A 15,606-nucleotide genomic window follows, 5' to 3' on the forward strand; every position below is an offset into this window, starting at 1 on the left:
CAAAATTAAAGGAGTGTGCAAAAATGTGTTGACAAAGTAGACACGGCAAGTTTCGAGATCAAATGTCAAATATACACAGAATGTATAGTATACATGGTGTACACCTGAAAATGTCTGCTGACTTATTCTGTCCTTAGACTGGATAGGGAGGCATGTAAAAACTACCACAATATGACCATTAGTTACTGTGGGGTAAACAGACTAATTGTACAGGTACATTTTGTAAGTTCAATACAATACAGCTGTCGTTGTCGTCGTCGTCGTCGTCGTCGTCATCGTCGTCATCGTCGTTGTTGTTGTTGTTGTTGTTGTTGTTGTTGTTGTTGTTGTTGTTGTTGTTGTTGGTGGTGGTGGTGGTGGTGGTGGTGGTGGTGGTGGTGGTGGGAATAATATGATATGAATAGCGGGAAATACATACTATTAGTCTAGAGATATTAAACATGTAAATGGCACTGAAACAAAAACAACAGTTTACCCAGACTTAGCTAGCCTACCAAAGTCCTGAATTTCTGTACAGTTAAATCTTGACAGGACGGCATACATGTTAGTCTGGGTGCCACCATGGTTTCTAACTAAACCACAAGTGGAGGTGTAAATGGTAACGATACTGTATAGGAACTAGACTCCATACATGTATACATGTATGTAATTATACTTTCATAGTGTTCATGTGTCACATGCCACTTCAGTTTCATGGGGAGGGTTACACTGTTTCTACATGTCCTACAACACGTGATCACCCTATAATTTTTTCATAAGATGGTTCAGTAACCACAACTCAAGCTGCTAGACCCTTGGGCAATTCTGTTAAATTTAAAAGTGACCAAAGGTTCCATAACACCAAAGGTGCTGTCAAGGTCTTGCCCAACAACTGCATACCAGAGGTACTGTCATTGTTGGCTTTTGTTCAGCAACTCTCGGCCCTCTGAGCCCAGATCTGGGTCTTACTACAAGACTAAGTAACCGGCAGCACCAATTTGTAGTTGCCAGTTAGAGACCATGATGGGGGCAGCATATCAAGCCTATTAAGGGAATGACACTGGGGCCATTGTTACTCACTGTGATTGTTCATGGAGAACACTCCATGTTTAATACATGTTATGAGGGGTAATTTGTTTTCTCATTCTCATAATTATGACAACTCCAGTGTTGAACCCATTCACATTTAATATACATGTACATCATTCAAACACTGATGGCATGGGTTCAAGGCCATAGCCATATTAATTTTGCAAATGTATACATTATTACTAACTAAAAATTATACTGGTATATAAAAGGTAATATGTGCGGGCCATTTGTCACTTTGTGTACTAGTTACAGGAGTGTTTGCATGAAAGGTCTTTACTGAGAATAGCCTAGCTGTTACACACTTAGGCAACTCTACAAACTTTAAATGTAACCACGGGCTGCATAAGCACCAAAGTCACTGTTAAGGACTTCCCCAAGACACCTGAGGTATCTGTCATCCTCGGCTTTTGTTCAGTAACCTTCTGAGAGCAGGTCTAGGTCTGACTACAAGACTATACTGAGAATTTACAGGCTGTACTCAAACCTGCATTGCATTCCATACATACATCCTCAACTCAGAGTTTGGAATAATATGGCTACTGTGTACAGCACTAGTACACAATGAATTCCAATACAATGAGATCAGACAAATAAATAAAAGGACAAAAACATGTTTTGTGAAAAACTCTACAAATATCTTTCCATCATTTTTTTAAAATCTTTCCTATCATTCATCACTTTGATTTTTATCTATCAAAATTAGTCATATACATCAGAGTAATTTCATAATATTTACTGAGGGCCCAAAACTCATGGGTTATGTGAAAATGGTAATCTTAAGCTAAACTCGAACAGGAAAAACATATATAAAACCTGTATATTTCAGTGGTTACACAACACAAGATAAGGTCTAAGTCACATCCTCTATGATTCTATTTTTGGTTCTCCTGCTAGCTGTTCTATTTTGGGTTCTCTTGTAAATTTGTTACTACTTTATTTTAGATTCTCCTGTTGTTTTTGTTGGTTTTGTTGTTGTTGTTGTTGTTGTTGTTGTTGTTGTTGTTGTTCTGTTGTAGGTTCTCCTGTTATTGTTGTTCTGTTTTTAGTCCAGATGCTATTAATTGGGTTTGATTGTGGAGTAAGAGATGAATCGATAACATGATGACATCCAGACTATTCTATTTTAGGTTTTTGTGTGTTGTTGTTGTTGTTGTTGTTGTTGTTGTTGTTGTTGTTGTTGTTGTTGTTCTGTTGTAGGCTCTCTAGTTCTATTTTAGCTTCTTTGTTGTTGTTGTTCTTTTTTTAGGTTCTTGTGCTGTTCTTTCATTGGTTTATTTTAGGTTCTCCTGTTGTTGTTTTTGTTTTCCTGTTGTTCTATTTTAGATTCTCACATTGTTCTATTTTAGGTTCTCCTGTTTGGTTATTTCATAACAACTTGCTATATGGAATATAAAAGTTGTAGCATGATAGTTACTTCTGAAATGGCTATCAAAAATTTAAACATGTGACACAGTTATGCATTGTGTATCTACAACTATGATCAAAATATTACCAACTTTTCACTTTTCAGTTTCATTATTTAACAAAACAATAACCTGATCATGCATGTACTTGATTGGAATACACTGAAACTTAACATGCAATTACCATGATTATACAGTGTGGATTTCATGTATGTTTGACTTCAAACAATTGCCTGATGAACACATGTACACATGAAAAAGGAAACCGTTTTCGATTACTTGGCCCTATCTAGAGGTCAATCTCTGCTGACCCCAATGCATTGACCAATATAACTCTTCCATGGGTCATTCATTCAACTGTCTATTTCTTGAAGAAAATAACTTACTGAGAACAGTTAAACAATGGCACAGGTTCCGCCCCCCTCCAAAACATACTGATGTAATAATAAGTCATGTTTGCAATACTGTTACTGTACATGTATGTACAGGCGCCGGGATGACAGTTTTGATGCTTTCAATAATCACACCGACAAACTATTGACTTTTGTGTGCATGTAGTCTAGTTACTAATATATGTAGTCATTGAAAAGTGAAGAAAAAAAATGTTTTCAGTTAATTTACCCTATCTAGTTTTTCCCAGCTGAAAGACATCATTGGTTTTCAAATCATCCCAATTTCTAGATTTGAATGCCAACAAGTCTCAGTTAAAATCAGACATCACAAAGAAATATTAAAGCTATATTTACAGGTCAGCTCTCCTAAACAAGTTGTTTTTAATTATAATACAATATTTACAAATGTTCCATGAAACTAAAACAAAGTGCAAATGACAGCGTCTTAGTAACAAAACTGTGGAAATCATTTGAAATGTTTCACTTTCAAGTTCTGAATCTTACAGTACGATTTATAGTGACATGGTCTGTAACTGAGCCCCTGGACAAAGTTTGAATAAATCAGTGTGCAAAATATAATGCAAACATACAGATCAAAAGTCATTATGCAATGTAATAGAAGAAAATCTGAGTTGTCAAAGTGTGAGGAGTTGATTGAAATATGTGCCAAGGGGTTCAGACACAGTGCCTGATGTTTCTCAAATTTAGTGCGTAGCCTAGATTCCAGTCATGTGGTGATTTCTGACTCCCACCTTTCCCCTAACACGTCTGGCCTTTTCATTTTTATTTACCTTAAAAACTGCTGTGTTTTACCTGTTAGATAATTAGTGCCTTTTGTTAGACAAGGTATCACTTCCAGTAACATTCAAGTACCCCTACAAGCTGTACAATACATTAACTATCACGGTTTGTCTTGGACAATTCAAAACTGGCATTAAACCAAACAACACAACAAAGACATCGACTTGGGCAATTGAGAACACCTTTTTAATCGAAATACAATGAGAAAAGAAGAAAATAATAAAATGCAGAACTTACTTCCTTATACTTTTTAAAACTTGAAAAAAAAAAACAGTTTAGAATCTGAGCTGTTTTCTTGTATACTATGTATGAGAAGGAAATGAATTGTCCTCAAGAATAAAGATTAGTACACATAGAATTTAGACTACAGACAAACACATACTGAATGCATGCTCTCCTGTTTTACATGTCCACAGCAATCTGAAATGCCGTATACAGAGTGTGAAATTCAGGCTACAGACAAACTACTAACTAGCACTGAATTCGTGCCATCCTGTTTTACATCTATGGAATGATTTGAAACATCCTATAGTAAGTATAGATCATAGCTACAGACAAACTTGATCTGAATACATGGTGTCCTGTTTTACACTTACATACAAAGAGAAGTTTGGAATGTCTTATAATAAATTTTGGTTCCTGTACAGTAGTAGCTACTCCAGTAACCAAAAGGGGAAAACCTGTACAACTTGTCATAATCTTGGTGGGGAACCCCAGTAAAATACCTGGGGAAGTTAGGTAGCTTTAACTCAATAGTTACCACCCCTAACTAATAAACTGTCCAGGCTAAGATCAAATTAGCATGATATATGTTCAATTGTAGTACATATATAGCTAGTTACTCACTACCCACATAATACTTCCTTATACAAGTCACAATGTCTACCACATACAGATCCATATTTGTATGTACATGTATAATACAAAGCATGTCATCATGTGAACAATAGTCAATACCACACAAGATATTAGTCCAAACCACATATTTACTAATACTACCTTATAAGGTTAAAACCATTTTGTAAACATATTAGGCATTGGTGTAGTATAATATAGGAAACATAAGTTGACTCATAACCTAGTTTCACACACAGGATATATATATCTTTTAAGTTTTTGTTTTATTACATCATTCAATCCAAATAAGTAATAAGCACTGTGTGTCTATTCAGCACTTGTCTATTCAGCACTGAATTACTGTGTCTATTCAGCAATTGTCTATTCAGCACTGAATTACTGTGTGTCTATTCAGCATAAACAGAGGATGAAATGTACAAAAGATCAAATTACATTTCGTATCAAAACTTATCAAATGACATTTAACTTAAGTAAAGTCGTTTTATAGTCCCTGATGAGATACCCAATATAATTTGATATCACATCAAATGGTGGTTTATCTCTCATGTTAGCTTTGCATGCAAAATCTACTTTACTAATATTACAAGTAAAATCTACATGTACCTATCCATCACTGACAGTTGGTTATATTGTAAGTCATGATTTAAAATCATGTCAATGTGAGTTTGTTATAAGTGATGATCACAGTAAAATCTACCTATCCATCACCTTGAGGGTACTATTACAAGTGATGATTTAAAATATCTATTAATAATATTAGGTGAATAATCATACATTTCATAACCTATGTAAGGTATATATATATATATATATATATATATATATATATATATATATATATATATATATATATATATATATATATATATATATATATATATATATATATATATATATATATATATATATATATATATATATATATATATATATATACAATATATTTGTAATTTCTAAAAATGTATTCCCAGTAAAAAGACTGACTGCACTATAATTTTTTTCTAAAAGTAACAGTGTTTTAATAATTGTTGACAGTACTCCATATGCAGTTTATTTATTGCTAGTTCTAGTGACTACCCATCAGCTGTTCACTGGAATTTTAAACTTCATTTGATGTAAATGAAATGAATCATAAATGGCATATTAATGCACTTAGAAGTGGAAATACTAGCTGAACAGATTATGAGTAACTGGAGGAGTATTAAAAAACTTGGAATGTATGAATAACATCTATTTTATGCTATGTCTGATTCTGATTTGAAACAAAACATTATACATACTTCACCATATTTCACATAGTACCTACTATTAGTACAATAAATTGCATAAACACTCAAGATTTGTTGTTACAAGGAAAACACTGGTGCATGCAAGGAATGGTGCAAAAATACTTGAATGGTGTTTTCTGTTTTTAATACTTGACAGGAAAGACATACAAGTACAAGAATATTTTCATATATTATAACATATGTCATGTAAACATAATGTTCAGTGCATGGTTGGGACATACATGTAAATACAAGTTCTTGCTTTTCTTTCATTTTTTGAACACTTGTCCCAAAGTGGCCATCAGCTAAATGTATGTACCCTCTGACAGTCCACAATCCATGACATAAATTTTGCTTATAAAAGGGAACATGAGTGAGGCTCATTTCATCATAGCTGCATATCTTATGCTCATGATGAGACACATACAAGATATTTCTACCAACCAACCATTCATCATTCAGCCTCTATATACATTGTAATAGTGTTATGAAGTTTGGCAATTCTGGCTCATCAGATTCCTCCTGCACATTGGGCTATGGCATCATCATAGCTAGCCAAACATGATCTAATTCTTACTTTGTTATATTATCCAAAAAAAAAAATTCTCCCATATTTTACTACATAAATTTACTGTTTTTTGTTTATGCTGGGATGTGAATAGAATTTATTTTTGGTATCTTGACAATGATAATTTCCACAGCACCAAACAGTCATGAACCAGCACCAAACAGTCTACAATTTAGTGCTACAATCTACCAAATTTTAATACTGTGTTCATCATGCATAAAACTTAAAAGTATGTCTATCACCCATACATCATGTAGACAAAATAATTTCTTAGTCTTTCATTATAATTGTTTTGTTTCCCCAATGTTTTATTTCCTTTTTTGTCTTTACATATACTGACAGTGACACTGTGATTTCTAAATTTAATGACTGAAGAAGCTGGCAATAAAATTTCTTGTAAACTTTCACACATTCACTTTGACAATTCAATAAACTAAACACAGTTCATGGGCAGCCTTTGATCAACGATCTATACCCTCGACCTCCCCTCTACACTGAATGCAAGGTCACCTGTGGGCTGTGTTTATATTATCCAACAGCTTTGTAATCAAAATTAAAAGTCTGTAAGCAGTGTAAATGTGTGTATAATGTACTTCTAAGTTCTATACATGAATTAATCGATCACAAATTTTGGTTACAAGAATTGGGACAATTACAATTGTCCGTGATTGAAAAACTGAACTATGTCACATTTCCTACTCACTGTTGTCACTTCAAAACGATTGAAGAACCTGATTTCTGTACACAAGTTTTGCCGTGAATGGTTCTTCCTGTTAGTACCGTTTGACAAACAAACATCGTGGCAGTACGTACGTGTATAAATGATGCACTTACCAACAAACGATCTTCCCATTTTTCCGTCTTCGGTTCCACTTTCACAAGTTTATATACTATGTGTTTACCCTTGTCTCCCAACTCATTTCGAATGCTCTCTACGTAAAGAAAAAAATTTGCAAGTAAATGAAGTTAGCAATGTTAATTTCTGTGGTGAATGTCGTTTACCGTATTGAATGCAACGTCTCTGAGCTATCTATCAACACTTGCCTGTTATTTCCTTCGGTACATCCTGCTGTGTCGACATCTTGTCTTACGGTTTTGACCCTAGTGGGCCTTTAGACTATCACTGGTCTGTTATATTACTCTTATAATCACATAAAGGAACTTTTTTTAGTGAAGGAAACAGAACTTTGGAAAGGCGGAAGTAAAATTGTAGTTGGGAGTGTCCGCCATGATCTAATCTGTGTAAGTAAGAGTCCCTAACATGATAGAAATTCCACAACCCTAAAGCTATCACCAGTGCTCATCACTCTCAACACAACTAAAGTGTCGTCATCGGGTCTCCATCTTTACTATATATATTATAACGTGATTATTAAATTCCATTTTGCCTTGCATCCTGTTTTGTTTAAATTTAAAAAAAAAACATATTTCAATACATCTGTGGTACAGCAGAGAATGTTTCATTTAATAATTAATAATCATAATCTTTGATTCTTATAAAGAGCATTACATTAAAATTAATCTCAATGTGCTGTACAACTGATTGGAGAAAAAAAACAGACAAAAAAGACAACAAAAATACACTATCTAAAAATAAAACTGTTAAAACTGTTAAAAATGACTCGATATTATTTACTGTATAATTAGAAGTTGACCGAGGTCTATTCTCACACACACACACACACACACACACACACACACACACACACACACACACACACACACACTGCTTTGCGAAGTTTGTTTGAATGTAGAATGGCTGAATATAGTAGATCAAAATATGTCTGGGTTTTTTAGAAATGTGTTACTTTTCCTAAACATTACTATCTTTTAAGTTTACAATTTGAATTGGAAAGGTTTATAGCAAGTTATTGTGCCCAAATGTCACCCAAAAATGTCATCCAAAAATGTCACCCAAAATATCACCCAAAAATACCATCCAAAATGTCACCCAAATGTCACCCAAAATGTCACCCAAAAATGTCATCCCAAATGTCACCCAAAAATGTCGCCCAAAATGTCACCCAAAAATGTCATCCCAAAATGTCACCCAAAAATGTCATCCAAAAATACCATCCAAAATGTCACCCAAAAATGTCATCCAAATTATCATCCCAAATGTCACCCAAAAATGTTATCCAAAAATGTCATCCAAAATGAGAGAAATGAGAGTGATAGATACTAATGAAGTGTGCATGTCACATGCTGAGAAAGAAATTAGAGGTTTGTGAACAATTTGTCAAAATCTGGGATTGCATAGAAATTAATATTTCAAATTTTGATACTTTCAAAATTACAAAGGTTTAGACATAGGGTGTAAACATGCTAGATTTCCATTGAAATTAGTAAGTATGATAATAATCAATCATCTTGAATTATTACAACTATTTTTTTTTAACTTCAAAATCTGCATTTTATCTTAGGATGTTGCCAAAATTGACTAATCATTTGTGAAAATTTGACAGCTCTTTCATGAGAACCGTCACAAATATTTTTTTTAAAAAGTCAGTCAAAGGAACAACTATTTTATTACAACTCTTCCACACACTTTCAACAAGCTCAGTGAACAATCTTTTTCTCAAAACACTTTATTTCACGTGAGTTAGGGGTCTTTGTATTTCGACCATACCACTTTCCGAAAGTAAGTTGTGATGTATATTTTTTGTGTTTTCGAGCTACTAGATATAATTATCATCCCGAGTTACGTGTGTTAATCAAATAAAATAGATAATAATATGGTATTTTGTATTAGTTTTGAAAGGATAAATGACATTTTTGTTGTTAATCGCGAAGTAATCCCCTTGTTTATGCTAATCCCCCACTAGTTGACAATGGAATAGACCACCCCAGGACGTTCACTCGCACACATCGACCTAAAGATGGCGTACAGCTGTGGTCACAATCTTCTGAAGACATCGCTCTTACTCGTCACTAGAACAGGTGAGATCGTATACTGACTACTAAACACATACTTGGATATAGTATTATCATGAAAATGCACTGGTTTGTTTTTCAAAATCGTCCAGACGACGAGTGAATTATAGCCCGAACATCATCACATGTGATGTAACACAATTTGGGGTTTACATAACATAATGAGCAAGATGAAATCTCGAGAGACATAACAGCTTAGTAAACCGTGAGGGCCGTGTATGAACTTGTAACGTTGGCCTCACGTCGATAACATCAACGGGAGTTCTGTCTTGTTCGGAAATGGTGATGGCCAGCCATGGCAAACAGGAGTCCCAAGTACCATATATTAGGGATTAACCATTTCATAAGGGGGGGGGGGGTCTAAATACGGAAACTTGCTTGTGGGACAGTATATTCTGTATGTAGCACAATCTTAGTATATAATTATAATAATGAAAATGTTAGTTTTTATATAATAGTGCTTTCCGACAATGTGCTCAAAACACTTCACAATTATCACCCATGGTATGGACCTATAAAGGCACAGCTGACCCTTATATTTCCTCTACTCCCTTGGAAGCATACAATCCATAGCACCCATCTGAACCCATATTAGTGCATAGGATTAAAGCATCAACATTGTAACTTCTATCCTACCAGGTATTCAATTATTATATAGCGAGGTTGACTGGGGCAAAATCCTAGTTCAAATCTTATCCAAGGACTTTAGCCATCAGAAACAAATGGCATTTAGTGAGGCTCAAACCCACAACCTGCAGATTCCAAGTCAGCCACTCTAACAATTCAACCATCAGAAACATAAACAATGAGATATCAACATAGTACAATCTCTCACCCATTTACCTTCATGTCTCATCCATAATGATATCCCCCTATTTCATATTTCATCCTTATTTCACCACTATCTGGTCTGATGTTTCTGTTCCATTTACATATTTACACACCTCACATCTTTTACATACATGTATGATAATGTATCGTCTATACATACCTCATGTCTAAGCCATTTACACCCACATCAAGTACAATGTCCTCTTTTCTGATCATTGCTAGTATTCGATAAAGACCTACATGTAATGCATTTTGTAATACTGATCATGCTACATTTGTAGTTCCAAAATGAAGCTTATCAAATTTCTTTACATAATTTGACTTTTTTTTCAGGTCTTAGGAGATGTATTGTAAATGGCAAGCAAAGTCTGTGTACAGCTACAAATAATAATGGCAACGGAGTAAGGTAATACCAATAACACACAGTTTTCATGCTACAAATATCACTGTTATGTGGTTTTTAAGTTTCAAGTAATGAAATGCCTCTTTCTACTTAGTTCCAATTATGTTGACAATTTGTACTGTTTTGTCCTATTTTAAAAGATTACACCCGTTAACCATACATCATCAGATTCAACAAACTCTTTTAGAACAGCTTAATTAAAACTAATTAGTTCTTGTATCACAACAAGGGTTACTTACGAGTAACATTTCCCCTGTTCAGGTAACTTGTTGACAAACTTTGCTGCAATTGCCACTAGGCCAAAAAAAAAGCCTGTCAACCTGAGCAGGTGAAATGTTACTTGTAAGTTATTCAATCCCCTCAGTCGTGATACAAGAACTAATCATTACTGTTTTAATGACCTAGTAAATGTATGTAAGGATAACTTACATGAAAGTGTTACATCATGTATAACTCTACAGAAAGTAACTTTTAAGAGATGCACACACTACATTCTCAGAACGAAACATTATTCTTAAAGAATCAGAAAAAAAGAACAAAACATTTGATTGTTTACAGTGGTGAAGAAATCTATGAAGATGGAGAAAGTGAGCAAGCAGTAGAGACAAGAATTCTTAATACAGCATTATCATTTGTTCCAATTCATGGATGGAGTCGTCAATCACTTGCTGAAGCAGTAAAGGCTGAAGGTTATCCTAGTATCACACATGGAATGTTTCCAAGAGGAGGCGGAGATCTAGTTCATTTCTTTGTAAGAAATTGCAATGAAGAGCTAGCAGCAAGTATGTCTAGTGACATGAAAGAAAGAGAGGCAGATGAAACAATGTGAGTGGCTGCTGAATTTTTAGTATGACTGAACTGAAGGTTCATTAGTACTATACTTAGTAAGTAAATCCCACATATTCATTTATCATTGATTTTATCACTTTGCCTTGAACAGTCATCCAATTAGACACCCAGAGTATATTCCCATCAACTTTCACAGCAGTTTGCCAAACTTCTGATATTCCACCAATCTACAGTGACATCATCATGGAAGGTGGACAGTTAGATTTACATAACTGACAAGTACTTTCACACCTGAATTTACATCTATTGAAGCTAACCTTTTCACACCTCTGGTTACTCAACACCTCCAGCAAAATTTGGATCATTCTGTCAGATCCAGTTAGACAATGAAGAAGGACAAGTGATTTGTTCAAAACATGTCTGTTTCTCAATCAAAAGTGGCAAAAGAGAACTTGTACACACACACACACACACACACACACACACACACACATTTGAATTGTATGATATTCTAGTACAAACTATTATTGACAGTTTAACTAGTGATCAATTAATACATCATTGACAAAAATGTCCATTTATGTTTAAGTAGACTTGTTTCCAAGGTTACAAAGCTAAAATTATCTTTTCATTCCTGTTTTCCAGAAAAATGAGTACAACTACTATATTAAGAGATGCCACAGAATCAAGACTACGCATGATTACACCATATATAGATACATGGCCTCAAGCCATGGCATTAACTGCACTTCCAGAAAATATACAAGAACATTTCAAAAATCTAGGTATATTAATGGATGATATGTGGTTCTATGCAGGAGATAAATCAACAGATGTAAGTCTTCTTTATAGCACAACTTAAATAAATAGATAAACTGCTTTAAGGTATAATTATGCATAGATCAGTACATATAGGGTTAAAGACCAAGTTTGGATGAGGATTCAAATTTAGGTGAGACAAACTATTGTCTGATAGAGCTATAGAAGTTGGTCCTGAACTGATAAATGATTACATTAATCTACTGATAAGCGCACTAAATGAGAGAACCTGAAATTGAATCATGCACCTGTGTGTGTGTGTGTGTGTGTGTGTGTGTGTGTGTGTGTGTGTTTTGTGTGTACATGTGTTGTGTGTGTGTGCATGCATGTATGCATGTGTGTGTCTGTGTGCGTGTGTCTGTGTGCGTGTGTGCGTGTGTGTGTGTGTGTGTGTGTGTGCGCGCATGTGAAGCACTTCAAGTACTGATGGTGGTAGAGGTGTTTCCGTAAAAGTTCAGATGGGAAATAAATGAGTGGATCATGTAAATGTAAATTAAGAAGAATCTGAACTCAAAAAAGTTACTGACAAGGTGCATGAAGCACTGACCACAATGGTACTTACTCTGTTTGTTTTCCTCATTTCAGTTTAATTGGTATACAAAACGAGCCAGTCTAGCTGTTGTTTATAAAAGTACTGAAATGTTTATGATTCAAGACTCTTCATTTGACTTTGAAGAAACATGGTCATTCTTAGACAGAAGACTTGCTGATGCAGCCTCATTTGGTCATCTTTCAATGGGGGTATGGTTCGTTTCATTTGTTTCAGCTCATATAATACTTTGGACATAACATGATGACCCAAATTTTGTTATCTGTACATTGTATAATTTGCCTCAAATAGGCATAGTGAGAGAGGGAGTCGCCTTAGGGATGATCGCACAATGTCACACAAGCTCAACAACTTCATTCGTTTAGGACAAAACCCCCTCCCCCATAATGAACATTCGCAAGTGCGACATCGACACTATAGCAACATATTCCATCTGTCCAACTTACTTATTCAGTTTACACTGTTAAATCTCTGTAACCAAAGAGAGAGTAGTTCTTCAGCAATTTGTACAATTCAGTGTACATGTATGTGGTACAGAAAATATTGCATAGCTAGGAATAGCAGTTCCTCAATACAAAGACATACAAATATGATTAGATATATATATGATAATAGCTGATATATGATATCTGTACAATAGTGGTCTTACTCTGTGTTTTTATACTTCAAGTTGTGACTCATCATTCTAATTTTATCCTGTTTTTGTGACAGTTAAGACAGTTCACTGGTAATTTTGGTACAGGAGCACAAACAGTATTTGAGACAGTAAGTAGTCAAGTTTAGTAGTTGTTTGATATGTATATCCAGCTGAAGTACTTTTTGGTCTTTGACAAAAATGATATATCATGTTGCAATCACTATGCAAGCTCATACCAATACTTTCATTCTTTTTATGCATTGTGAAATACATCTGAACAAAAGCATTTTGGATTTTGGAGCTATACAAATCTTATCTATTTTTAGTTCCGACCACTGTGTTAAATTTGGCTTATTTGCATGACACACCAAGGTTCACTTGGGGGATAAGTCTTTCATAAATTGTGTAAATTTCTACTTAAAAATGAAGTTTGTGTTAGCATCCCTAGTTACTGGCTAGGTTTTCATATCCTAACACAGTTCATTGTAGTATCTATGTGGACTGAGTTGATTTTAGTTTAGTCAATTGTGTTACAGTGCCATTGGCGCTATTTTTCTTTAGTCACACACACCATTCCATGTTCATCATCTATACTTACCAAAGTACATTTCATTTTATTTTGTATACAGGCAAGAAATATGGCCGGGTTGAACTCAAGGAACAGATGATCTTCAGATTTCAACAGTAATCAAAGTATATGTAGTATGATGCATTTGAAGTTCTCAATGCCAAAAAAGCAAACTATAGCTGTCACATTGCATGTATATGTTGAATGGATAGAGTGCTTAACAAGTATTATGTGAAACTTGATAACTCGCCACAGATGAACAACAGGGCAACAGAAATCAGCAATGGGACAACACATCTTTTAGACAAAGCATACATGAACAATGGCAATGAATCAGTTACGAGGAAAGTCAGTGATACCATTAGCAGCACTTTTAATTTATGTACAACTCTTAAGAAATAGTGTTAAACCTGGTTTGTAGAGTTTGCACTGTCTATGCTGTGACTTGACAACAACAATAACTTGATAGGTGTACATGTTTAAGTGTAAATTGACTTTGTATGACAAACTCTGACAGTCAACACTAGAGTACACAATTTATCAGTCATGATTTACTGATACATGTTCATACACGGCAATGCTGTCACCATTTCCTGTCATTACATTAAGATTTCTAAGAAAACTACTCGATGTATGATGTGTGTCACCAAAAAGCTCAGAAATTTCTTTGAATAAAGAACAAAAATATTTCGTGTTAAAGTAAATATTTTGTTGCGTTTGTTTTTCAATGAAAGGTTTCAGACACGACATGGCACTAGACCAAGTTCAGTACTGCTACAAGCATGGTAAAGTGTGTTACCCAGTCCATAAATGTATGCATGTGTGTGTGTAGACTGAATGTATGTTAGAATTGACCTTTGACCTTAACTTTCAAAGTCAAACTGCCAAATTTGGTCCGTGCAGTCATAGCAACTTAAATTTTCACCATAGTCATGCTTATCGAATTAGTCAAGAATACTAGTATATTTCATTTTCACTTTGTTGTGGTAAAAGGTACACTGCACTGTGGATATGCAAATTAGGTCAAATATGATTGTTGGTTCAAAAACTTTCACAAATTTGAAACCGGAATTAAGAGTCCCCTAACGAGAATTATGCTCAAGAGCCACATTCCTACCTCATTCCTACCTCAACAAGGTCAGGCCATCAAATCAACACTTGTAAACAATCTAGGTAAACAATAACATACGTTGATACAATTATCAGTGAATTTACATAAGGAATACTGTTGAATGCCTGTAGAGCTGCACAACTAGTTAAAAGTGTACCCATGGTAGAACCTTCCTTGTGCCAAGTTCGTTACTTCTGTAGTAGCTCATTAATATTCATAAATTCAGTAATCTCACTTGGGATATACTAGTAATGTATACTGCAAATATAGTGTACACGATCTGGTATACAGAGAGCAATTAGATATTGAATGAACAAAGCATATCACATAAGTGTCCATCATGTGCGTCAAGACACCTCATTGAACTTCTTGAGCGACAGTGATCGAACATGACAGTAGGAGAGTATTCATTATCATTTTCTTAGCTTAAAACAAACCTGCTTTAGTTTGACTCTAATTACATGTAAATAGCATTATTCTGATGGTTTTGCTGTTTATTGAAACCAAAGGAATGGCATATACTACTCAGTTCTGAACCAATGTAAATTCAAAGGAAAACACACTACTAGTCCTCGAAACCACGTCTAACATACAACATATGAA

The 15,606-nt window shown here is 34.6% G+C and overlaps 2 protein-coding genes across 5 annotated transcripts in view; one reads left to right on the forward strand and one right to left on the reverse strand.

Annotated features, from left to right (window-relative positions):
• LOC144438163 (uncharacterized) overlaps positions 1-7,584 on the reverse strand; it is a 46,288-nt gene extending 38,704 nt beyond the window's left edge. For 3 of the 4 annotated variants that reach the window (XM_078127195.1, XM_078127197.1, XM_078127194.1), the window contains exons 1-2: positions 7,406-7,584; positions 7,196-7,293 (exon numbers count right to left, since the gene is read on the reverse strand). In XM_078127195.1, coding sequence (XP_077983321.1) covers positions 7,196-7,293; positions 7,406-7,442 — 135 coding nt within the window. In that variant the 5' untranslated portion in view covers positions 7,443-7,584. Of the gene's footprint in view, positions 1-7,195; positions 7,294-7,401 lie in introns of all 4 variants that reach the window. The other variant, XM_078127196.1, reaches the window with a different exon arrangement.
• A 1,620-nt stretch (positions 7,585-9,204) lies between these two features.
• Positions 9,205-14,564, forward strand: LOC144437847 (ubiquinone biosynthesis protein COQ9, mitochondrial-like). Its single transcript, XM_078126875.1, has 7 exons — positions 9,205-9,301; positions 10,460-10,532; positions 11,088-11,354; positions 11,964-12,153; positions 12,723-12,878; positions 13,399-13,452; positions 13,954-14,564. The coding sequence occupies exons 1-7, from the start codon at positions 9,241-9,243 to the stop codon at positions 13,990-13,992; spliced, it is 840 nt and encodes a 279-aa protein (XP_077983001.1). The 5' UTR covers positions 9,205-9,240; the 3' UTR covers positions 13,993-14,564.
• Positions 14,565-15,606: the final 1,042 nt, after the last annotated feature.

The sequence above is a fragment of the Glandiceps talaboti genome, chromosome 7 (genome assembly GCF_964340395.1).
Source record: "Glandiceps talaboti chromosome 7, keGlaTala1.1, whole genome shotgun sequence".
In the NCBI taxonomy this organism is placed as follows: domain Eukaryota; kingdom Metazoa; phylum Hemichordata; class Enteropneusta; family Spengelidae; genus Glandiceps; species Glandiceps talaboti.